Source organism: Danaus plexippus, chromosome 7, assembly GCF_018135715.1.
Source record: "Danaus plexippus chromosome 7, MEX_DaPlex, whole genome shotgun sequence".
Classification (NCBI taxonomy): Eukaryota; Metazoa; Arthropoda; class Insecta; order Lepidoptera; family Nymphalidae; genus Danaus; species Danaus plexippus.
In genome coordinates this window covers 2341547-2368658 of record NC_083541.1, presented here as the reverse complement: position 1 = coordinate 2368658, position 27112 = coordinate 2341547, and the positions used below count along the sequence as shown (strand labels likewise).

At 30.8% G+C, this 27112-nt stretch overlaps 1 protein-coding gene across 2 annotated transcripts; it reads right to left on the bottom strand.

Moving 5' to 3' along the window:
* Positions 1 to 12860: 12860 nt before the first annotated feature.
* LOC116770550 (putative ATP-dependent RNA helicase DHX57) lies at positions 12861 to 22585 on the bottom strand. 2 transcript variants are annotated; one of them, XM_061520885.1, is made up of 18 exons: positions 22423 to 22585; positions 21982 to 22135; positions 21441 to 21589; positions 20394 to 21357; positions 19847 to 20047; positions 18849 to 19128; positions 18543 to 18644; positions 18279 to 18463; positions 17492 to 17646; positions 17004 to 17186; positions 16623 to 16873; positions 16242 to 16489; positions 15930 to 16004; positions 15522 to 15728; positions 15338 to 15412; positions 14576 to 14822; positions 13927 to 14015; positions 12861 to 13379 (listed from the first exon to the last, which is right to left on the bottom strand). In XM_061520885.1, the coding sequence occupies exons 1-18, from the start codon at positions 22488 to 22490 to the stop codon at positions 13236 to 13238; spliced, it is 3777 nt and encodes a 1258-aa protein (XP_061376869.1). In that variant the 5' UTR covers positions 22491 to 22585; the 3' UTR covers positions 12861 to 13235. The 2 variants fall into 2 exon arrangements, with proteins under 2 accessions (XP_061376869.1, XP_061376870.1); XM_061520886.1 differs by having other exon boundaries at positions 21982 to 22124; positions 22423 to 22576.
* Positions 22586 to 27112: the final 4527 nt, after the last annotated feature.

Here is a 27112-nt window from a genome sequence, read left to right as displayed (position 1 = left end):
AAGAACATCGGTTAACCCTCGAAATGTCAAAAGAGGCCGGATATAAACTAACCGCCTTTTCTTTGCGCTTAAAAGAAAAAAACTACAACGCACAGGTAAAAAGGGTTGCCAGTACAAAAAATAAATAAAATACCACAGCAATGTTACGCCAATTTTGCTTCCAAGGAAATTAGATATCTTACAATGCGGAGTCTTTAACCCTTTTGTGGAAGTGTGGGAAAAACTGCGAAAGAATATCTAAAAAGCTTGTCTCATAACGCTTTTTAGATAAGCAGATGTTAATATGTGTTAAGATTAAGTCACGTGAAAAATTTCAATATTTATAACACACATAGATAGTGTAATAATGAGTTTGTAATATCAATAACAGAGTGTTTCTAAAGCGAACACGATGCTGTCTGCTACAACTAATCTATTTTGAATAGTCTGAACAGCGAACAAATATCCTCAACTAAAAATGTTTAAAAGTTGGTACAGCATCAGAAAATTCCGGTATGCGAATAACACTAGCGTTCCGACCCGTTAGTAATTTCCCACAGGATACCTTTCAACAAGGATGACTAATGCCCGCCGGACGTTTTACTACACTATTTTTGTCGAAAATTTATTATGTAATTACAATTTTAAAAAGATCATTTCTTTGTGTAACTGTTGTTTCTGTGATGTTTTGTGATTTCTATTCCAGAGTTATGACCAATTATACGTTATCGTCTCATGGAATATGAATGTTTCAACATCAAGTTTAACTTTTTTCGTTGTTCATGCATTTTTTGTTAATTGGTTTTATGTAGATGCTTCAGACAACTCAAGACGGGATTTCTTTACCAGATTATCGTATCGCAAAATGATTTTTCATCTTGTCTTTTGTTGTCAATATTGTATAATAGCTAATTATTGGAATTAGTTGCCAGATAAGAAACGGAAACATCAAACGGATGCAAACAATGTTGTTCTTAGCGAAGTGGGACTTGACTCAAAAGCTCTCGCCGCAACAAAATGTCGAGAGAAGTGCAACATAGAAATATATACAATTGAATGTATGTTGTAACTAATTCTACGAAGTAATATGGGACTATATTTTATAGGTGAGCGCTCAAAGTTGGGTCAATGAAACGTTATTGATATGATTTTAATCCCTATTCGGGAAGAAAATCGCGGTAACCTATTTATGTACCTTATTTGATTTAATCTGCCTGATCCGCTCCAAAAATGTAATGTAAATTCTATAGAAAAATTTCTATTTATAAAATCTTCGTGTTCGTTAACTTGTTGGTGTAAGATCTCATGGGATAGTAAACAGCCAATCTCGTAATCGAATTACTGATACATAATCGATACATCGAATGTTGGAATCGAGTGCTTGGACGTATCTGCGTAATGGTATATTGATGATTCTAGCATAGACTGATTAATGGTTTCGTGTTGTAGCATACAATGAAAACCGAGCCGCGGGCTCATAGGCTTAGCATTTTAACGACGCTGTTATAATGTTTTTGATACATTGAGCATTTTATTCCCAATAGGAATTTATGGAGCCATACGTAGTAGTTAATGTACAAGATATATTTATTGTATTTATATAATATTATGTTCATAGTACAGATATTAAATTTAGGGTTGTCGCCACTATGGTGACTTGTACTTTTTGTATATTATATTATACACAAAATTTTTATACTTCATATACTATAATGAACTTGATAGATTGACAAATTCCCAAAAAATAAATACATTACTAACTGATAGCGAGACGAATGATCTACTTTAAATGTAGTAAACAAATTAATTATTTTATTTTTATAAATAAAAAATTATAAAAATAAGGGAGTTTGTTTATCCTTTCCCATTATATAATACAATCACAGTAGGTGTCTATGGGACCCGCAGTGGCAAAAATTACCACCCAATGGGTGGCAAACACTTAGTTTAATTGTAATATGAGGGCACACAAGTATTTTAATAGAAACGGTCACACAAAACACAACTGCATACAGCTGCAATGTATATACATATGCATATAGATAGGAAAAACTTTCATAATAAGAATAAGTAGTACGACTCTTGATACAAAATATGTTTAAAAGTTATTAAGTTGTTTTTAATTTATGGAAGAAGATATGTCTATTACAATGTATTAAAGTAGCTATTCATTGCAACTAAAATACTTTAAAATTTTATAAAACTTAAGGTAAATATTATATGGAACATACATATTCATGAAGATCTGTTCCATTAGCCCAGATAAAGTGATGCTGTGCAAGCTGTCGCTGTAAAATCAATGAGTTCTTATTATTTATGGTTTACCCTTTGTCGTTCCCGATCGATTCCCGAACCCTCAATACAATGCACATTTTAAAATTTTAAAATCCGATATCTCCAATCCTTTTTTATGGCGCTACGATGCGTTTTTAACCCTTCACCGTATGTTGAATGCAGTGGCACTCAACATTATAAAATAAATTATTTGTTTCATTTCATTTTGCGTATTTCATATTTTAGATATGTTTATTCAAATTTCATAACTTATAATCGCAGATTCCCAACCTTACTGTAATATTATCATCGTTTGTTGCTGTGTTTTTTGCAGTTTTAGCTGCCAATGCAATTATTTTTTCTTTCTTTCTTTCACTCATATGTTATTAGATAAACGGCACACTCATTAACTTCATATTGGGAAGCGCTGTTATCGTATTGTGTGACGCGTCTGTACGTGACAATTTAAACAAATTCTTCGCCATTTGGCTTCTGGGGTGGCTTCTTTTTTAAGGATATATTTTGAATAAAAAATACCCCATTATAGTGGGTCGATGCGGGATGAGTGTGTGGTCGGTAAATGCGCCAATATGTACTTAGTATGTAGGTCGAGGTTGTTTTAAAATTAAAATGCAAGCTGCACTTATTATTTGGGTCTGAGTTTAAAGTACTTATTAATACAAAATTCGAGCAACAGTTTCAATGTTTTTTGCAGAGTTAAAAAAAGGTTGAACCTAATTGTATATAATCGACATGTATAAGAAAGTCTGAGTGAATTTAGGTTGTGTCACGGATCTTGATATTTTGAAGTGGTTTCAAGCACAGATAAAACAACCATTGAAACTGAAATGTATGCAACCAAAAACACAGATAATAAATGCACAGACAACGTCCTCACAAAGGATGGATCTAACCGAGGATTATTGGAAGCTGAGCTTTGATGGGCTCCACATTGTAAAGAGATCGGTGGGAAATATTAAATATTCAGTCACTGAATGGATTCACGCGACTTACTTTGCTTTGTGATCTGGATATGCTTTTGTAATACTTTAGGCTATGTATGTACATATGTATGTTAACAATTTATCATGTTAAGTATATGAAAAATATGACTAATCGTAACAAAGATTGATTTCTGTAGTGTGAGCAAATAAGTAAGTAAGATATAGACGAAATGCAAAAAGTTTTATTCAAGTGTACAACCAAATGCAGTAGAAAACAAACATCTAATAGACAATCAATTGCAAAACCCCACCATTACTAAACACCTCCCACAACGCGTTACTTCAAACATACGATTTATAAGAAAAAAAACATAAAAGAGGGAATAAAATTTGATCGAATGTAAAAAATGGCGCCCAACGTGGGGCGTATGTCGTTTTAATATTCAATGACCTTATCCAGACGGTGTTACTAATTTATTTTCGTCCCTCTGTTGTTAATAATGATTAAATAAGTAGAACTAATTTATGATTATGCAATGAACCTTAACTAGGTCTAAAAATAACCTACCGCTGAGTAAATTATAACAAAATTTTATCTTTAATATTGAACTAAGGCTTATAATTCTTTACATCCAATGCTTGTCATACTCTCGGCCAGTTTGCTCGGAAAATATCGTGTAGCCTTTGAACTGTGAATTGGTTCGGATGCCGTTATGCAAAATGCACGCATTTTAATATTCTCGAAAGTACGAAACGATACGTAACAGATCTGATATAAAAATGCTTTAGGTCGAGAATATTTGTGTAAACGTTATTGTATTTTATTAAAATTTTATAATGTCGAGTTGGCGAATTATTTTTCTTAACACGCCTAAATATATTTGGAGACAAAATGTTTTGTTAGATTTTTTTTTTTATTTTACTATCTTATTTGCGTATAATATCAAATATTTATTAAACAACGTAGTATGAAAGTATAAATAACAAATTAGTCGTAAATTAAAACTAATAGGTTCCTCTTTTTTACAAAATATGTTTATTATTAAATAGCGACAGGGAAATAGCAAAACCATAGTTTATTTTTGAAATGATTTGTTTCACTCGATCTGCGGCCCCTCTTTTCGGACAAGCCGAGTCAGGCCAGTTTATATCTCAAAGAATCCCATATCCCTAACAAAAATCACACGGTCGCCCGCACACGTAGACATATTGGGATATCGGAAAACTGGAAATACATATCATGAATCTCAGTTTTTTTTTTTTGAAATTTTGTCGTTTATTTAAAACAGTTTTAATAAATAATTCACTAAATAAAAAAAAACTCGATCTGAATATACATTCTTTAAAGTATTCCAAATTCAAACTATGACGCGTCAATTCAAGCTCTGCTCTGTCTCTGACGTTTACTGAAACAAGGAGTTTTGTATGTAATCTTTTTTTATTACCTCCTCCCAAATGAAGTTGCCTCATCCAGATCACAAACGTCTGTCAACTATATTCACAATACTGCTTTTTATATATTTTCTGATACATTTCTTTCCCAATGCATCGCGGGGAGATATTATTTGCGCGTGTCGTTGGAGCGTTATGAATATAGAGTATGCTTTAATAAAGTAGTTCGTATATCTGACGTTTGGATTGCATTTTTAGTAGATACTTTTTAGATCCTCACACGGCCTAGATACTTGAAGTAAATTATGATCACACAATAGAGAAATAACTTTGGGTTTTTTTAAAAAAACAGACATTATCCTAAATGTCTATTTTAATACATTAACTTTACTAAATAATTGAAATAATAAATTATACATGTATAGAAAAATTTTGATAAAAAAATTCCTTATAAAAGCACTATAAATGTAACAACGTAAGTTGACTATCAAATCACGTATCGAATACAGCTAAAGGCTCTTTATGTGTTATCATTGGGTTGAATTTTATATTCTGTGATTCGAATATTACGTGATGATCATGTTACATGATCACAGCCATTAGATGATGTTGAATGATCACAAATTTAGTGCTCGCATTCTGTTTTTTTCAAAGCTATCTCAAAAAATATATCGCAATCAATTCTGTTACATTTCTTGATACCTCATATTTTAGTTTTAATTTTTTGTATGAAATATATTTTTAATACTAATAAAGTGATTTATTAATGTATTGAAAATTGTAACTTTATAACAATCTTCTCATCTCGTCTGCCCTTGATCAAGGTTGCTGCAAAAAAACCGAAACGTCGGGAGCATTTAGTTAAAAATAATTACAAAAGCGTAGTAAATCCGAAAAATATTTGTTTTATTATAATGTTATTACTGTTTTTTTTATGTGTATTTTAAATGGAATAGAAATAACACAGCATCATAATCTTTGTTGATTTGACGAAGACATTGCTGTCACATCTCATGCCGTCTTATCGTAAATGGTATTAATTTAACGAAAACTATACAGAATTATTAGTTACAGCTACATAACTTATGTCATATTAGATTCTTCAAATATAATATGGACAAAGAAGTTTGGATATATCTAATTTGACAGCAATATAATGCCTGTAGCGGTGACGTCATAAAACAAAAGGTAAGCCAGTACATAAACTCCGGTCCCAGCGATCCGATGTCAGCTGAAAAAATAGCCATAGTAAAAACCTATCCGTACCTAATAACCCGAGAATATTATCAAGGAGTCGTCGGGTCATAACCCAAAATTGGTATCGGGGTCTGTAAGTCCCCAGTTTTATATGTCGCATTATGAGAACCGTCAAACGAATTCACGTAGAAAATCGAATCTATATACGGTGATACTACCGTCCTGGCTGGCTTCTGATAATAAAATTATATATACCTCTTTTTACGTTGTTTCCTTTACAGGTTGTGGGGTTACTTCGGCCACCCGGTCATATTGTTATCTATACATTTAAATGGTTCTCAATAAATTATAATATATAGCAATAAGCATGATTATGTTACGATAAAATATTTACTGATATAATATTCATGTACGATAAAATGACAAAGATTTAAGAACAAAAAGGTATGAAGTGCTATAAAGGAGCTTCTCTTTGTGGCGGAAAAATCTCTCGGATGGGAGTAATCGGGCATTTTACATAAGAAAATAATATATTATTCAAAATCCACGAACACGCAGCCCCATATACTTATCGGTTATAATGCCGACTCTCCATTGGGCCGGTTACTAAACGTACATAAACGTATTTCTTCATAAAATTATTAGTGAAATAAAATTTCTATGTTATTAAATTTTCACACTTTATTTAAATAAAACTTATGTTCGAAGTTAGCTTTTTATGACATAATATTATAAATATATCAACCAAAGATTGCCACATATATTTTTAAATGTAGGTGTAAAAAAAATCAAGAAGATGCAAGTATTTTGACATCAAAAATAGAATTAGATTTATTTTATACAACCGCATTATAAAAATAAACTTACTTACTCGTTTCTCTCACGCCCGCTCACCTCATGGTCTCAACTCGTCGCAAATAAAAATAGAGGCAAAGATGGGAGAGGCAAATCCACCGTTCAACCACCCCATTATGATATTTCATGATTCAAAACTCAGTTACCTGCTACATAAACATACATACATACTATTATGTTACCAAAGAATATTTATACATTTAAAATATTATGATTTAATAACTGTTTATGTACATGTATAACGAATTCCATATAAAAATACATTTAAAACAACATCCTCCTACAAACCTCAACACCGAATATCTGACGAGTTCATGAATCTTAAACTAGCGAGTAGCATATAAAAAATGTCGTCATGACCCCTCGCGTGAATTATGAAAACGAATAAATATTTATAAAGTCCTGTATCTTACATTTATAATATTATAAAGCTGTGATTTGATAGAATCACATCGAACTATGATATAATTACGATACATGTATATTCTAATATTATAAGTTCGGAAAAAAATTCAATCTTTCCAACTTAGAATCTCCTGAAACAAAGAGAAAGGAATAAAGTACTAAAGAAAACAAATATACAGCCCTCATTTGGGGATTAAATAAGTAATATAAGAAGTGAAATATATTTTAAGCTGTTAACACATTTAAATTCTAATTATAGTTATAAACTATATATGGTAACATTGTTATAATTAAAAACTTAAAAAAATATAACATTTTTGATTTATTTATTTCTATTTAACCTTCTTAACACGCTACCACGAAAGTGCATGCATGCCCGCCATTTTGATTTCGTTTGAAGAGAACACTAATTATCATGTAACTAATTCTCATTTATTTATATAAATGTACCAAATGACAGATATTTTAACAAACTATGTATAAATAAAAAGGATCACGTAACAATAATATGTAGGTAGGTAGGTAATAAAAATATAACGAATTAAATAATACAAAACACGAATAATTTGTGATTGATTATATCCATCATAGCATAACATGGCGGACGTATCCACAATATCCAGTAGGAGATTGCTAGAGCAATCTGTTTACATCTACGTTACAAATGTGTTACATCACAGCTTCCAAGAACCCGTTACTTATCTTGCCTAGCGAAGATTAGGGTTGTTAATCTTCACTTAATTTCAAACAAAATGCTTATTACATGTTTTTGCAATTACAGTGTTGTTTAAATCTCTCTAATTTAATGTAATAATCAAGTCTAGCTTGTATTTATGAGTTATAAGTAACTTATATTGCCAATAAATACAACAACATATAATTTTTTTTGTATATAAGTAGCTTTTAATATATATTATATAACAACAATATATATATTTATATATATATATTGTTATTGTTAAGTATTTTTGCTTTGTCAACACCTCAAAAGAGTATTCAAACCAATCGTGAGAGTTCACCTTAAATGACCCTTGTCCCTTGTCCGAATTACCCCAAAATATTTAAATAACATAATAGTTGTGTATCCTATTGATCTATTCACAGCATCGCTCGTTACATTTTTAATCTCAGCACGAGGACAAAACACGTCATGAACAGGTTACATCCCCATGATACACTTTTGATCTTAAATATAAAAGGACACTTGTATATTAATTCGAACCTTGACCTTTGCCATCAGCATCCCATACAAATAAACGCGTTTGAAATGAAACCAGAATTCATACAGTTCTTATCTTAAGCTGAAAAGGTTATATTAGGATATTTCGTTTGAACTCTGACCTTTATGTGTTATTATAAAAATATTGAGACAAATAATGTTATATAGACTGTTTGGGAATATAAGTTTTAATGCTTTTTTTGAAGTAATTCTGACGTATTTTAAGAATAATTGATTATTATAATAAAATAGCTGTTTTATTTTATTAATGTTACCAAGCTATCAAATGAAGGTTAGAAAGACAGAGAGGCCAACAAAAATTAATAATCAAAAGAGCTTATATTGCTCTGTTCAACAAAGCTGTTGTTTGATAAACATGAAGAATATTAAACAACAATGATACGTAAGTAAAGTCGGTCAAGCTACAAACCATTGCCAACCCTGTTTGTACGGTTAAAGACAGCATATAGACCCTACATCAGTCGCTGACCAAACACCGTCCTAAATTGAGAGATGTAGAATTTAATGAATAATATTATAAAATATAAAGAGACAATTTAATATATTTTGCACCGTCTTATACGTCTCTACTCTAGTCTTAATACTTACCTGTAAGAGATGGTTTTTAGACATAAAAAAATAACTAAGAAGATATAAACGAAATTTAGAAAATCAATACACGTTACACAGTTCTCTTAATGTGTAATAGGTCTTATCAGTACCGTTACTAGTTATTACAAGTTTGTATACTACGTGGTCTAACTTAACACGAATAAATAACATTTTCACTAACCTTTGTTGTGACGTGCGAAGATTATTAACGAAAAACTCGAATCTGTCAGTGTTTAGTGTGACGATAAGAACTCGTCGTAGACTAATTATTCTATTTCTTTATCTAAATGTAGTGATGTTTATCGTTAGCCCGCTACGTTAGTACCATATTGGCCGGTTTGTTACATATATTATATCCACAACAACACTTACGTTTGATTACTTTATATTTCTAAAGCGGATTCCAACATTATTTTTATGTCTTTCAATATGTTGACACCACCGTGTAGACCCGAGACTTGTCGAAATTCACGTGCATATTTCAAATATAATTTAACACTCATGTACTTAGAAAATCCAATAAAATGAATATGGAGGATCTCATGGTACACGAGATCCTCAGCATTGATATATATAACACAACGAACAAATACAGTGTAGAGAAGCCTTGTATCAATTAAAGCAGTCCCTAGACCCCAAAGTTTTGAGGAAGGATCCAACCCGAGATATTCTATATGAAGATATCACAATACTTACAGCCAATACTTTGAAGCCGGTTGAATTCTCCTTAATCTTCTATTACGTATAATACTAACTTTTACAGACGGATTCGTCAAATTTGTAACAACTATAGATAATAATATAAAAATACATATAAATCCATTCAAATATCAAGATTACATTTTAGTATTGAATTGTATCTATGTTAATTAAATATCATGTTATTTAAATGAGAATATAAATTTGGACCACATGAAAAATAAGCAAATAAAAATCTATACAGGAGTTATCTCCGCCCATACAAACACACACCTACATAACACGTAATGCTTAACTGGATGCTTATGTGTGTGTGTGTATTGTAGAGACGACCAATGGTCAACTGGTCACGCTGACAAGGACGGAATTATACGGAACCATAAGAATAAAAGAGATCCCTTTTTGAGGGTTGTGAACCCTTTCCCTGTTTAAATTTTTTAAACTTTAATTTAAATTACAGTTGCATTATATGGAGAAGTAGTTAGTTAAATAGTAAATTTTTAAATTTGTTTCAAAGTGATTTCCAAATAATTATTTCTTTTTAGTATTTTGATTTACTCATTTATTCACAATATTCATAGAATTTTGTGTTTTATTATTTACTGTTTTCTTTATCGTTATTTAAAATATATTTTCCTAAGCAAATATATTTTTTATCCATTTAATTCGGACGTTATTATTAAATAATTTTCTGTATCTAAGAGTTAAAAATCTGTATTATATAATACATATAATATTGTTTTAAAAAAGTATTTCTGAAAAGATTATAATCAGAGGAATTACTATTGATTTGAGAACGAAGCCGCTTGGCCGCCTTTCAAATGAGCAGACCGTCCGTATAAACATAGAGATGTTACAACCGTTCATATATTATTATATACGATCGGAAAATAACATCTTTAGTTAGTGAGTCCGCCATGTCTTTATATTATAGAGAATTAAATAAAATTTTAATACATAGTTATTATAAGTACATAATAAAAACGTATTTTGTTTTTTATTTACAATGCAGTGTCTCGTTTAATTTTCTTAATTAATACATGTATACTGAGCTTGCTGGATATTTAGATCGTATAGTCATAACTTATTTCATCACATATAATAGAACAGTATGGAATAACAACTCTATAGAGATCCGTAAGAAAGTTTGCAAACCCAACCTGAATTTATTAGGCTGGACCCTAGAAAGGTTTGCCGTATGCAGATAAGGGATTTATTTAGCGGAAAGGTCCGTCCCAGGGTTAGCTAAAACGCCTTTCGGGTCGCGATGACCAGGATTGGGACGAAATTTATTGTCGGCTTTCGGCTTTCCCTTGATTTATTCGGCTTCACCGAATGAAAACAGCGATAATGGATGGTTATTTTAGTTACGGGTATCTGGTTTTTAGATATCGGCCGAAAACAATATTAGGTATGTATTAAATTATGCGTCATATTAATTCAGTTTGAGTTTGTTGCTGGCTTAGATTATTTATTTTGATGACGATCGAAAAAAAAAATAAAAACATTATAAGATGAGCGTCTCATTCATACAAATAAGTTTAACTGAAATTTAATTCACATCTTTTCGGAACGCTCTCGAATAAATGTAGTTTTGGTTTCTGAAAAAAAAATTGAATTTGAGGAATGTTTAATTTAGATTATCGTTTAAAACAAACATCCAAAGGTGCTTTAATTAATTTATAGAGTATGGAACTAGTGACTGAAACAATTAAGGAAAATATAACAAAATATCACTGTTAAAACCCAAAAAAAATATGTTGTAGATATAGTTTTGTTCGAACAAAAGAAGTGAAATACCTACTTTACAAAACCATATCCTCTTAGTATGTTAAGTTTAAGGAACAAAATTGTCGTACTACCCGATGCTGAACTTGTAATGAATATCAAATTTATGGTATTCAAACATTACTAGAGCGTGCAGAGCTAATAATAACCAAAACAGACCTTCCACGCTGAATAGCTCAGTAAATCTAACCCTTGCAGAAATTCAGAACTAGATATTGGCTTGCAACGGACGTAGGAAAACGTGTAACGAAGCGGCGGACGGTAAATGGCGCCAATTACGAACCGGCCCGTACGTGACCCGATTCAAAATGGCGGTGTTTGCTTTAGTTGGTGTATTATGGATACGCGGACAAGTTATATTTGAATAATTACGGTTAATTACAGTAGGTACAATGCAGTCGAGTTAAAATAAACATAAATACAAATATAAAGGCCTAAGTAATAATAAGTGTAGCAGCTATTATTTTATAATGTCTGATGTTTATTGAAACTAGCAAAATTCTTCAACGCTTTATTTTAGTTACTTGTTTGTTAATTACTTATCGTTACTGTTGTTTTTGTTATTTAATTATTTTTCAGTTTAGTTATAGCCAGTGTGTCGTAATCCTTATCTTATTGGAAAATTAATCGACACTCATGCCATCTGTTGTGTGATGTAAAAGCTATTGACACTATACCACGCTTAAAACAGATTGTACTATTCGCCACTAGTTAGCGCTGCTGAGTTACCATATCTTACTGATGTATATATATGCACTGCTTTTTAATCTCACAAAAAGTAATAAGCCGATTTGGATATAAAAATATATTATTTTCAGTTATCTTATTGAAAGGTATTTTTCCGTCTCAATAAATCTGTACAAAAAAGGGTTTAGTTAAAGAAAAACTATCTCGTAATATCTTAAAATGGTTTATATTATAAAATAGCCTAAAATCTTATCCACTCTATCCAAAACTATCTTCGGACGGTCCTAACCCAAAACTTCGCCCTTACACATGTACGGACGAAACACGTGCGTTTTACGAGCGAGCACTATTGGATCGACCGTGAATAGCCCAATACTTTCCGTACAATTTTTTATCCGCAGTGAAATATAGCCGAGGCCTGTGACCGAACGTCGTTAGCGTGTTTGTTCCCAGCCTGATAATGTTTAGATTAATGTTGTATATACGTCAGGTCAACTTTCATTGTCAATATGTTGAACCAAAAAGGTTTTGTTGGTCGGGAAATGTTTTGTGAACGTGATCGATGGAGATGTTATACTTTCTATGAATACTAGTTCTACACTTATGAATTAACCAAGTGTTATTATATAGTTTTTTTTTAAATAAAATTTAATAATAATAAAATAAAATTTATTATTTTTCTTTGTATAAGTTTATAATAACATAAATGATATAATATATTGAAAATAGTATTTGTTGATTGCATTTAAAACATTATTTTTTATGAAATTTCGTTCAGTAAACTAAAAGCTGTGGAAAAAAAACACAGATAACAAAAATATATTTTATTAATTACATTAAACATTCTTGTAAAAGCTAACAAATGATTTTTCAAAAATGTTAAAAATATATTTTTTTAATATTCTTGGAGGGACAATATTACTTTGTATAACAAATGTAATATATTTTCACAATACTGAGTCACATAAGAATTATTATGAGGTCCATGTTATCTATTACATATAAAACCTCTTTTGTTTCTCTCCACATAAAATATTAATTAATCTTCAACATCGCATTAAATTCAGGAAATGAGTTAACATAAGGAAATGCAATTTTATAAAAAATACTTTGCCAATAAAAAAATTTTAAACCTTTTTTTTTGGGTGTATTTCATATAATTGTCTTTTTTATATAAATAACATTTAGTCTTTAGTAATTATTTGGACAATCGCTTTGATAATTCTGTTTCCTTTCTCGTGGTGCAGCAAATTTAACGATGGATCATTAATTTTCTCTTCCAGCAGGCTGATGAGTTCCGCTCGGATCGTTTTCAACATTTCAGCAACCTAAAACAATATATATTTACTAATCTAATTATTTAATTGTTGTTTTTCATAACATACCAAATTTAAACCATTTCTAAGCTTTCCTTATTAGCATTATGTTATTAATCTGATAGTCCTTTAATTTTAACTTATATATCTTAAAATCTATGTTGAGATTTAGAAAAAGAAATTAATAGACAAAATTTTAATGATTTATGTGATTAAGACTAAAAGTTTACGAATTTATAGGCTTTTATTATATCATCACCATCGGCTTATAAGAGCCCACTGCTGAACAAAGGCCTCTTCTCACATGGAGAAGGTCAGAGCATTAATCTCCACGCTGGCTCAAGACGGGTTGGCGATTTCAGTATATAATTTGAAATTATATGACCAAGTTTCCTAACGATGTTTTCCTTCAACGTCCGTCAGTGGTGTCTAAATACTCTTAGAAAGTCCATATGACTCGGAAAAGATCACATTGGTACTTGCCAGTATCGAACCCGCGCCCTCACGTGTGAGATCTGGCCTTTAACCTCCAGGCATTTATAAATAAATGTAGTATTACCTCGTGCTCCTCAACTTGAAACATGATCCATCCATCCTCCAAGGACACTATGAACGTCCCATTGTGAAGCTCCACTGACAAATTACAACCTGAAAAACAATTACAATACTGTTGTCGCAATTCATAATTTAAATAATACCAAGGATTAGTTATAATGCTCATACAATGTTCTGTTAATATTATATTTTTAACAATTAAATTAACACAATCGTTTTTAACAACAAATAAATCTAACATTGTTACGATTCATTATTTTATATTTGAATTACTGGTAAATGTATGCTTTAATAATCATTTAGAAACGTATTTGACATGTTCTTTGTAATCAAATATTATGTTATGTATAAAGGAATCTAGTGTGAATGTATACACACGCTAGTGTGTGCTCGCGACTCCGTCCGCGTAATCAGAGAGAATATATAAAGTGTATTGAAGCAATAATTATATTAAGTTTCAGCCTTTTAGTTTGAAATAACCTACACACTGACTACAGCGCCATCTGTCGGGCTAATTTATGAATTTAAATCATCAAAGGCGCCACTCAAATGCGTACAAAATAATTTATACAAACCGGCCAGCTGTTTAGGAGTTCAGTGACATATAAATATACAGTATATATAATAAATATAATATTAATTTCCAAACAAACCCGAAAATAGCACCAACGGCAACTGCGGCACCATAGAACATTCTCTGACAAAAACCCTCGTCGTTTTAACTTTTTCTTGGTAAACTAAGTAGGGGCTGGTGAAGTAACCGACGTTTGAGTTAACTGACGATGGATGGAGTACAACGTAGCCGTCAGACTTGGTTTTGAATTTCAGTTCATCGGGATTCGGCTGCCTCTGTATGGCGCCTCCTATTTGCATATGGAAAGATTTCTCCGGGGTCAAAACCTGGAAAATTCAGTAGTATGATTATTTGTTCACTTAATTGTTCAAATATTATAATTAAAAATCAATGTAATGTTCGCTGGAATTAGGTTGTGTTTGACAAACATACATATACTAGACGTATATGAAGCTTGGACGAAAAATGTATGCGAGACTTATAATTTATTAAGTCATTTGTATATAAAAACTTAAACACTAATCAGTCGTTTTCAAAAATAATTTAAAATTTAAATGAAACTAATATTTTTCTCGGGTTACTACGCGTATATTATTATCATTAAAAACGTTATATATTTCCATTTTAATGAATAAATCGAAAGTCTTAGATGTCATTAAATTAAAATTTGTAAAATTAGTGAATGTTTTTTTTTTTAATTATTTTAAAATAAAAATTATATTTTCTTATAAGACTACTATAAATCCTTTAAAATTATGAGATATAAAACTGGATCAAACTGGATCAAAGTGGTAACATACATACAGGCATGTTTCAATATATAATTATCTTTTTTATTTACCTTCACAACGTTAGGATACAACGCAGCACACAGTATAGCGGCCAGAAGTTTATCATTCGTTCCATTACAGTTTAGCTGAAAAACAAAAACTGGTTATTATATTTTGAGTTCAATTAAAATGTACATAAGGTATATATTTGCCTTTTCTTCATAATAAGTGCTTGATAATGCTTGCTTTTATTACCTCTTCACCTGTGAGAGCTTGGACGGAATCCTTATACATCTTCTTCCTCAAGCCCGGCATGTCTGGTACGAAGCCTATCGACGCGAGAAGACCAAGCAACTGATGCTTGATATCAGCTAACATTACAAGCGTCTTGTGCGACAAAAAGTTCTCGTTAGCGAATACCAGAGCTGAGTGTGAGCTTTGTTTCAGCGCTTGTTGCCATTTCTGAAAAATATGTTACAAAATTTGTACATATGTAGTATTGTAATAATTTTTGTTCTATAAAAAAATATATTTTATAGAACAAAAAATTATTACTATTATTTACTTGGACAAACAATTAGTTGTTCCAATCAAATATTAAAATTGATAAAATGAATCCCATCAGTCAATATATATATGTATATATATAATATTAATACATACTCTATAAGCCCTCAACGTCGTCAGCTGATCGCTGTTAGAACACGCGAATTCTCTCCTCTTTGCATCAGCCTCCGACTGCAGAAAAAAAAATCTTAACATATAGCATAGGTTAGTTAGATTCAGTGTTTCTCAAGCATTGCTTAATATCACTAAATCTAATTTCTATAGTCCCTTAGTAACATTTTAACAACAAAATATAAATTTGGTAACGAAAGTAAATTATTGAATATCGAACGTGAAGTGAAAAATCCATGTATAGTAGTTTTTGTCTATATAATAGAATATAGATGCTGTATTGAAAAAGATACCTACTTTTTTACCAAACGGCGCCAGGAATGGGCTTTTGTGACTCAAAAATGCTGCCATCGTCAAAGCTGAATCGACACAGCAGAATATAGCGCCAAATAACATGAGTTTGCCAATCCTGACATCCACTGGCAGAGCAGCCAGGTGCTTGCCAAGAGCCGTTAGAGCATACATTTTGTCCAGCGCCCCAACATCTTGCAATCTTATCAGCGCGCCATCTATGTTAGATTTCAAAGGGGGTTCGATTGTTTTACCTGGAAATCGAAATTTTCAACATTAATCATAAATTGCCCTTATCTTTGTTAACGATCTGTTTGAATTAAGAAACATCAATAAAGTTTTAAGTGTATTCAATATTTAGTACAATCCATGTAACCGAGCACTCACCGAGCACCTCATGCACGCCCATGTTCCGGAACAGCGGTAATATCTTCAGCTTCAGCACCAGCTGTTCCAGCGGCACTCTATGTATCTCCGGGACGGGCTGTTCTGAGAGATGGTAATTATATCTGTGCGATGTGAACAGGTGGATACAAACTCCGGCCATCACCCGACCGGCGCGACCTTTCCGCTGCTTAGCGTTGGCTCTAGACACCCACACCAGATCCAGAGATTCCATATTGCGGTTGGAATCGAAGCTGGAATTTAATGGAATTAAATGAGATTACTAAGACTTTTGTAGACAAAATTCTTTGTAACGTCCAAGTCGCTAGTAATTTGTATTTATTATTGATGTATTTCGTTTTTAAATTAAAATTTCGTTGCTACCGTTTCTCTTTCATTCTTCCACAGTCGACAACAAAGACACAGTCGTCTATGGTCACGGATGTCTCCGCTATGTTAGTTGATAGAACTATCTTCCTAGCGCCATCTCTCGGCTTCTGGAACACCATGGCCTGCTCCTCGCTCGTTAAGGTCGAGTGGAGGGGAATTATTTTGTATTTGCCCGTTCTGAAAATCATTATTAAAAGAAATAAACTTAATATAATTTTTGTTTAGTTGTTTACGAATTTTGAGATAATGCAAGTTAATTAGTCTTCAAATACATTACATATTAATAATAGACGTTATTTAAGTTTTTTTTATTTGTGACAGAGCCATCTTGTGGAATTCTTACATAACAATTCATAACATCAACTTAAATGTATCCCAAGTAATTTATGTGCGTGAAAATTTTCCTTATGTTTGATTCACATTTTTAAAGCTTTTTTGAAACTAAATCCTTAACTTATTCATTTAGCTGATAATATACTCACTTCGGGCTGAACGTATGACTGTCAATCAACTGATCGTATAACGACATTATTTCGCCTATACCAGGCAGAAATATTAAAATAGCGCCCTCTGTCGGCCACGAATGGTGTCCAGATACGATGTATGTCAGAACATGCTCTATGAGTTCCAAATTTATCTAAAATAAAGGTAAAAAAAAATCTTATCCCTATGATATAACGTCCGTTTATTGCAGTGCCTCAACGTAATTACACTTTTCAGAATATTTTTTTATTATTTTTTTGTATTGGTATAAGTTATTTCTAAAAACTATAAATTATAAGCAAGTAACCTAATTAATAGTTAGGAAAATATATTTTTATGTAATGTTATGTGAGTTATTTCTGTGCATTGCTTCTTTTGTTCTCGTGTACGTGTAGATTATTAGTCCTATAGCACTTTTTCTATCATACTGTACTAAACATAAAAAATAATTTTAAATAAAACCGTGTCATGTACTGAAGATTAAAATGAAACTAGTGTTATTCGGATTTACTACGCGGATTTTATTATTTAAAAACTACATAATCCCGACGTTTCGGTTACTTTGCAGCAACCGTGATCACGGGCAGACGAGGTGTGATCTGTGTGAAACGTCGGGATTATGTAGTTTTTAAATAATAAAATCCGCGTAGTAAATCCGAATAACACTAGTTTCATTTAAATGAATACTCGCGAAAATCTTAGATCTCATTACTGAAGATTATCTACCATCTTTCACGAATACATAGCAATATTCTTTAAATAGTTGATAAAACCCTATTTTCTCACCTTTTCAGTATCCATGAGGTATAGGTTTTTGCATGCTTTCTTACTAAGTTTGGGATATCTCGCTACTATTTGTGATATCGTTAGATTTTCGTCACGAATCACTATCTTCGGCGGCTCAGTGGATTCTGACTTGACATCGCAGGCTTCTAACTCGGTTTCGAAATCAAACTTTTTGTCCTTGTCACCTGGGCACGAGAATCATATTAGCATTTTTATTTAAAGTATTGCATAATAGAGAACCAGGAAAATATTATTTTGTAATACCTTTCTTAATTTTACGAGCAAAAGGTCCGTTCTCCTCCATTATATAATCTGTCATATCCAAAATGTCGTCCAAAAAGTATTGTTCCACCGGAAAAGTTCTGCCTAAAACAAAAATGTTTTTTATTCGTCGTTACCGGTAGTGTATAAAAAATATTATTATTCCCCAAGAATTTTGAAACGAAAGTCTGTTTCTTATACCATCTATACTATTATTACTCAGTAATTTCTCATAAAATTTAATTGTTCAATATAATATATAATCAAAAATATTATTAATAAAAAAATAATCTGATCATTATTCATTACCAGGAATCTCCAAGACTGGAACCTTGTCAAAATAATCCGAGAACAGCTCCGCATTCAGAGTCGCACTCATCAATATGACCCTCAAGTCCCTTCTAACTTTGATAAGGTCCCTCAATATTAGCAAGAGGAAATCGCTCTCTTCGGACCTCTCATGAACCTCGTCAACTATGATGTGGGTGATCGATTTCAACTGCGGATCGTATTCCAGTCGCCTCAGCAATATACCGGTAGTGCAGAACGTTAAACGGGTTTTCGACGAGATCTTATTTTCTAAACGTATCTAAAAAATTAAATATCAATACATTTCACTATATAAAATTCACTAACAGACTAACCTAATAGTTTATTCTAACCGTACAAGTTAAAAATATAATAAATTTTACTAAGCAAATATTATATTTGGCATACAATATTTTTTTCCACAACAATCTCTTGACTCTATTAACCAAATAATTTTAATGCGCACAGATTATGTTATTAAGCTGTTACTTATTGATATTCTCTGAACATAAAAAAAATATATAAACAAAAGGTGATAAATAAAATGCATTCTATTACATCTATCCTTAAAGCTCATATTTGAATATCATATCTACTGATATTTATAACCATATCAGTTTCTGATGAAAAAACTTCTCTAAATAGAACTATCACAATAGATTCATATTTGTAACGAATGAGGTCAACAAATAAACACCTACACATATTATAGGTATGACACTCAAAAAATTAATACTATCTCATATAAGTGTTACCAACAAGTGACCATTTTTATATTGAATGACTATAACGTTAGTAATAAAATCTCCATACTACTTCTCTTATACTGATTTAATATAGTCTCAACAAAGGGTCGGTGGAATTAATTCGATATGTACTTAGCTCTATTTAAGGTCACATGTTATGTTTTGGTAAGTGTTGGCTGGTAGATGAGTGTACATACCATAACTAAGTTGTTTTATATCAAAATGTAGTCAATAGATTGAAAAATACTCTACCTGATACCCAACAACTTGTCCAGTCTTTTCGACTCTCTCTTCAGCCACTCTGTCAGCAACACCTATAGCTGATATACGTCTGGGTTGCGTACACACTATCTCAACATGGTTTCCTATATAATTTTCTAGCCAATTGTCCAAAATATACTGCGGTACCTGAGTGCTTTTACCGCAACCCGTCTCACCGCTGATAACTATTACCTGTGATTCAAAACATGTATGTTGTAAATTTAAATAAAATTATACCTTAATAATGTTTGAGATTGTTTTATGTATATTTTTGTATATCGCAAGTTAATAGAAGTGAATAAAATTTTTTAAAGTAGTATGTATTACTAAATTTAAAATTCTATCACAAGGATATTATTTACACAAAGTTTCAAATCACTTAGAAAAACTGGTCTAATAACAATATATACATAAATATACATATATATAGTAAAGTAATAAAGTTATTAGAAAAACTTGTCTAATAACATATACATCAATATAGTAAAGTAATAAGATTAAGATATATAAATTACTTTGTATAGTACAAAAAACAGACCTGAGATTTTTCCATAGCCTGTAATATTTCTTTTCTTTTTTGCCAAGCAGGAAGTTTTCTTCTCGAAGACATCATTTTATTATATCTATTATTGTCACTTTTTTCCATATAACGTTTCGCTATTTCATTATTATCTTTGAGCAATTCATCGAAATTTACATTATGTCTATGATCCCTCGAATCACCTTTTTTATAATGTGTTGGTTTGGTTTGGCTATCGGCATTATTACTTTCTAACAATTGAGGGAACAACATGTCCGAAGCCTGAGGAAATTGTCTAGTGTCAAATTTAATAAAATTAACTATATCGTCTTCATTACTAAGTAATTCAACTAGTGAGTATATGCTGGGTATACCATCTAGGGCTAATGTTTTGGCTTCGTCGTACAACCTGGCAGCAATTTTTAGGCAAGTAATGGTCGGTATTAAATTTGAACTGCTATTGGCTTTGACAAACAACATCGGTGATTCATACGGGTAGTATGTATCTTCTGGGAAACGTATTTCTAATTCGTAGGTAACAGATTCCTTTTCTACTTCTTCTAGCTTTTCGTCGTCTTTCGTTTCATGTGTAAATTTACATTTCGCGCCAAATCTACAGTTACCGTTCAGGAACAGTCTGCATAGTTCTTTCTTTTTCGTTTTGAAATTTGTATTGTAATTTATATTTTCTTTCTTTTTCTTTACTTTGTCGGCCGCATACATTCTCGTTATGTAATCCAACTTGACATCAACTGTCCAAACATTTGTATCTCTAACTCTGAAACTATTCTCATATATAGATTCCAGTACAGCTCTCTCATCATTCCTCATATCCAACAACTCAGATTTCGGTGGATAATTCTCATTGTTTTCTAATGTTGTAAAATTATAATATTTTTTAAATAGAATTTCTAAAGCCTTTTCGACGTTTTCAGCTGCGTTTTCTAAAGCCTCTGCACAATGAGCCTTGTGGAAACAGTACCTATAAAATTTATTAGAAATATTACACCCAATACAGTGGCATTAAATCGAAATGAACTATTACTCCCAATATACCATACATACTTTTCCAACTTAGCCAAAGCAAATTCCCTCAACCTAACTTCAGAGGATTTCATATCTGGTTGAGATTGTATAGAATAGTCACAACCACCACGCACTATAAGGTTACCTCGCTCCAACCAATATTGTTTACTGAAATTCGTACCCTTATCCTAGAATTAAGTACAAATAAAAAAGCATTATTTTTAAACAACTTCAAAATCTAATGTTAACATTATTTCTTAATACTTTTAACAATAAACGAGTGTATAATATAATCAATACATTAGATTACACTAAAAAAGATTGTTCAAAGAAGGTTTAACAGACGACATATCATGATTAGAATAAGCAATTTTTATAAAGTAACTAATATTTAGTAAATTTTTTTTTTTCTTATTTTCTGTAATAAAATTAAAATGAAATAATCAATTAATTTTGTTGATAAAACAATCTCAGATATTATTGAACTGTAATAAGTACTCTAATTTTGAATTATATCCTCTTTGAAGGAAAATGTAACATTATTTATTTTCTATTGATTATATACTTAATATATATTTACCTTGTAAAGGCTGGCACTGTTCAGTTTGAAATCGGGACCGTGTATAAAGCGTAAAGTATCCAACACAAGCTTCTGTGAGTCAGGGTTCAACCGAATAGTTTGCATTTCAACTTTCAGTTTTGGATGATGTTCTTCTACTTCTTCTACGGGTTTTCTTAAGGTTTAGGAAATGTTAATATAACTTTAACTACATCATAACTAAGTTGTAATTATGATTGTGCATCATTTAAGGTTATAGTGAGTGATGTTCTTGCATCATAATTAAATTTAACTTGCATTAACCTATGATTTTAATAAAATATGTTATTTGAATAACATTATAATTCGCCCCATAACTAAGAGGAGGCGATATACAACACATCATTTTAAAACATATAGAAAATTTACATTTTGTAATTAGAAGAATAGAATTGCTAAAACATTTATACAATAAAATTAAACCTTATTCGAGCGTCTACTGGAACCCGAAGAAAGAGGTCTTCAGCCAATTGTTTGCTGTTGTAATCCATGTTTTTTTTTGCAGTAATAAAATTAAAAAATTAACAACGTGAATTTCCACCAGAAACCAAGTGACCAGCTGTGAAATGAATATTGAATACCCTTGAAATGTCACTGTCAAATATCAATTGACATACACAACTTGTATTTTTGTTACCTACTATCTATATCGACAATAAAAGGTAAAGAACAGTAGTCCATTCAGCCTAATTCTAAATAATAAATATATATTTTTTAATTTACTTTAAAAAATTATTGTATTTATTATATATATTTTAATTTAAGTAATAAATATCTTTAATATTTAATGTAATTTATAATTTTTACATTGTCTTAGCTTTATTTGAAAGACTTCAATTTGATTCTACAAGTGTTTAATGTCTACCTGTTCAAATATATGTTATGGACTAAATTAATAGTTTCATGATATAATAACTTCCACTTATTTCATAAATCTTCAAAAGTTCTTCAAATCAATCAAGTTTTCGTGCATTTATTGAAGTGTAAATTTTTAAAAGTTATATAATCTATATATTTTAAGAATTATCTCTTAATTAATCTCCGCTCACCAATATTCCTTTTTTATAAGTATCAAATATATAATTGTAATATTAATTTAGAAGACAGAAGAAAATAATTTTTATTGCTATGGTATCCAAGTCACCAGGAGCTGGGTAACAGTTATTTTGAACTTTGATGTATGTATGTTAATGCTATTATTAATAAAGATTTATATTAATCTGTTTTCTGAGAATTGTATGCTGAAAACGATAATGATGGTTGAGAATTCAACTGTAGTCAATTTTCTAGTAAAATGGATCAAAATGTAGCAAACAGTTACAAAGTCACATTTCATAAAAGACGTCACCTTTTTTTCTAATTACATCAATCTGCGCTACATAATGATTATTTGCTAAGGTTTAAGAATAGGTACTACTATACTCAGTAATAATTATATGGTTTTAAAAAGCTTTGAAAGAATAAGATAATTTTTTTTTCACATAGAACCCATTATCTTATATTTTATATTTCTTAACTCATAAATAAATGCGTGTATTTCAGATTCAAGTCAAAGATTTCATTAATGAGGTCCAATTTCACTGTTAAGTTTCTTGACCTACGGAATTATTGTCTGTGTATTATTAATTTGCAAAGTTTAATAGATAAGTCAAATAACTCCAACCTCCAAATTTTCTATTCTTCCTTGTAAACGTAAGTTTTGCACTGAAAAAAAAATGTTAGAAATTGCAAACACAAAAAAATATTACTACTAGTAAACAATTACATCTGACGTTACTGTTTAATCGTCAGTATTTGAAATAACTGAGTGCCTAACTTTTATTTATTGCAGAGTATAATCTAATGTCATATACATTATATGAGTTTCATCAAGCATACACCCTGCATAGTTTTCCATGAAAGTTGTAATCAATATTTAATATGTAAATTATATCTTAAAAATAATAATCTTGATTTTATTTTGATAAAGCGTTACAAGCAATTAAGGAAGAAAGACACTTAATGAATTTATAGTGTCAATATACCTTGACGGCCAGTTTTGTTATGATTGCCTAATGCCCCATAATTAAGGCCAAAATGGGATTTCGTTAATAATACAGCTAATCTCATTATGTTTATAGACTATTTGTTTTCATCAGTTTTTGCTCAGGTTGTCGCATCTAAGTACGAAATTCACACAACAATCAACAAAAGCATCTAAGTTTATATAGATATTAATATATGAAATATTTTTAAACCAAAAAATAAAACCTACTAAGACCGTCGTTTATTCTCTCTTAGCGATTGCAAAAAGGTTTTAACACAGCAGGCTCTACTATAAATGTTATTTGGTATAAAGTACTTTTACACATAGGCATCTGTTATTTAATCTATTCATGTAGCAATTTTCACTTTTATCATTTATAATATTCATCAATTTGGTTTCAAAATCATTCTTTTATATATTTCATATTTTATTATTATGATTATTTTCAAAAAAGAAATTCTCCTTATTTATAAATTTTTATTTAAAATATGAAAGGTTGCGATATTACTATTTTAAGGAAAAGGATTTTATAATCTTTCAATATATTATGTGACGTCATCAGGACAGTTTAATATAAACCTCCAGACGTGGTCATAAACGTATTAAAGGCATTTAAATGCTCTTGCCTATTATAAATACATGGATAAACGTGTTTTCGATTTCCTCTTTGTAAATCGGAAGCAATATGACAAAAATATTACCTTCAAAGGAAATTAGAATTCAAACGACATTTCGTCAAAACTTACAAATGAAATTCGCATGTAAAGAACAATGCAAGGAAGATATGTTTTGACTGTTAAAGATCTTAATATATGACAGGTTTATGTATTAGCCTTTCTTGGTTTCAGACATATCAGGCAAACTAGGTACATTAACCTTCAAAGATATATGCGAGTGACGTCCCATGGCTTGAAACGGGCTTTCTCGCTAATTCCTTAATCCAATTTATAGCGCAGATTAGATGGAAACTTGTAAATATTTGTAAATCGTGACAAATGACGAACGCATGAAAGGCGTCTCAAGGATTCAAGCGGAGCCTCTGAAATTCATTAACACGGGGAGGGTGCAAGATTGAATTATTGGTTAAAGAGATTACGACTTTGACATTTACAAGCCATCGAATTAAACGCAGCAAAACAAAAGGAAAACTAACCTATACCAATACACAAAGGTTGAGATTTTCCTAATAGAGACAGTACTGCCAGCATAGGCCCTTCCATCAGATAAAAAATTCTAAAAAAAATATGCTTATGTCAAACAGTTTCATATTAAAATATCAGATTTTTTATGTGGAACATAAGTCATACTGATTATCTTAATGCCTACCTTAACAGTCATGTAAAAAATATATGCAAAATAAATAAGGTCTTAAACAAGCGGCAGTATAAATATGTGTACTTTTATATCTTTAAAAAAACAGAGGTATTTTTCGTGAATAAAAAATACAGGCACAATAACAGATCTATGAATAAATTTATTTTTTGAGGGATTTCAAAATTCGAGACTGTCTAAATGTAAAATTATATACAAGTGTAAAACCCTTTTGGTGTTTTTTCTCTATTCAGTGGCAATAGAGAATGCTTTAAGGGTGTCCCTCACAGCCATTACATAGTTAATCAACATACAGGCTCAGGTTTTTAGTAAGTAAGTAAAATATCCTGAATAGATTAGACGGTACTTTTATACTAAGTAACTTGTTACTTATAGTGCCTATTATTAAAGGTATACGCATAGGTGTATCAATCTGTCTTTATGGACTTATTGTTCTGAGCAATATGAATATAAAGGGATGTAACTTTTTGTACTATACAATATAAATGTTATTTTATTCTGTACAATATTTTTTTAGGTTCCGTGTGAGGCGAGAGCTAGAATTTTTTTGTCTGTGACTAGAATTTTTTTGTCTGTGTCGAAAGAAACACGAAGATAATAAAGAAAATTTTATATACTTAATTATCAAATCCAGATTTAAGGGTTTTATTTTCCGTTTATGGAGCCTAATTTCAAAACTATAGATTTATAGTTAAATGGTTTGGAGCTAATTACGAATAAGCGATCAACAACAATCCACGGTAAAGGCAAGTCTATATTCACGCTTTAAAACAAAAATATGTGCGTACCAGCTAAACGCGATTAATTAGGTAATCCAATATCATGGGTCTATAGGTAAAAAGCATAATAAGGAAACAGCAATACCTTTCTTTCGTAAATTTTTTATGCTTTTTCTTATATCAGAAAAAAATATCATTAAATCTCTCGCCTTTGGTGGAACCATTGAACTGAATGCGGAATTAAGATATCCTTGGTACTTTACTTTTGGTGTCTAATTCACTATCAAAATTAACATTTATTAAAAGTAAACAGTAATCATTAAGATAAGATTCAAATCTTGCGTTTTGGCATTTTTACAGAAGCACTGACTTCCTTATAATTTCGAAACTTTTTTCTACTGGATTTTGTTTATGTGTAATTCTTAATATAAACTAATAATCCTTAATATATCTCTTATTAAGGAATTATTTATAGTCATTTGATTTGATCTTGTTAGTACTTTTTTTGTAGCATTAAACCTATCTGCTCACACCTTATACACCATGACACATATTTTGCTGTAACACCTTCATTATAGTAATGTGGTGTGAAAATATCCTTGGTTGTTTAAATTCTTTTCACCCGTATGTATCTTAAGTCAATATCTGTATAATCTTTTACCAATATTACAAGTATTGGAATCATGAGAAGAACCAGCGATCATTATTTTTTAGAATACTTATAAATATGTTAAAGTAGTAGACTAATCCATACTAATATTATAAAACTGCAGAGTTTGTTTATTTGTTTGTTTAAACGCACTAATCTCGGGAACTACTACTGGTCTGATTTGAAAAATTCTTTCAGTATGGATAGTCCATTTATCGAGGAAGGCTATAAGTTATATTTTGCTTTAAAAAAATTAGACATCCGTAGGAAAATTGCTAATTTGTGACCCAATGCGTAAGACGAAAATCTTATTTTGCCTGCACCGCAAAAACTATGGACAATACAAACAAATAATTAGCTTCGGGTTTTTAGGTCTTATTGAGATCT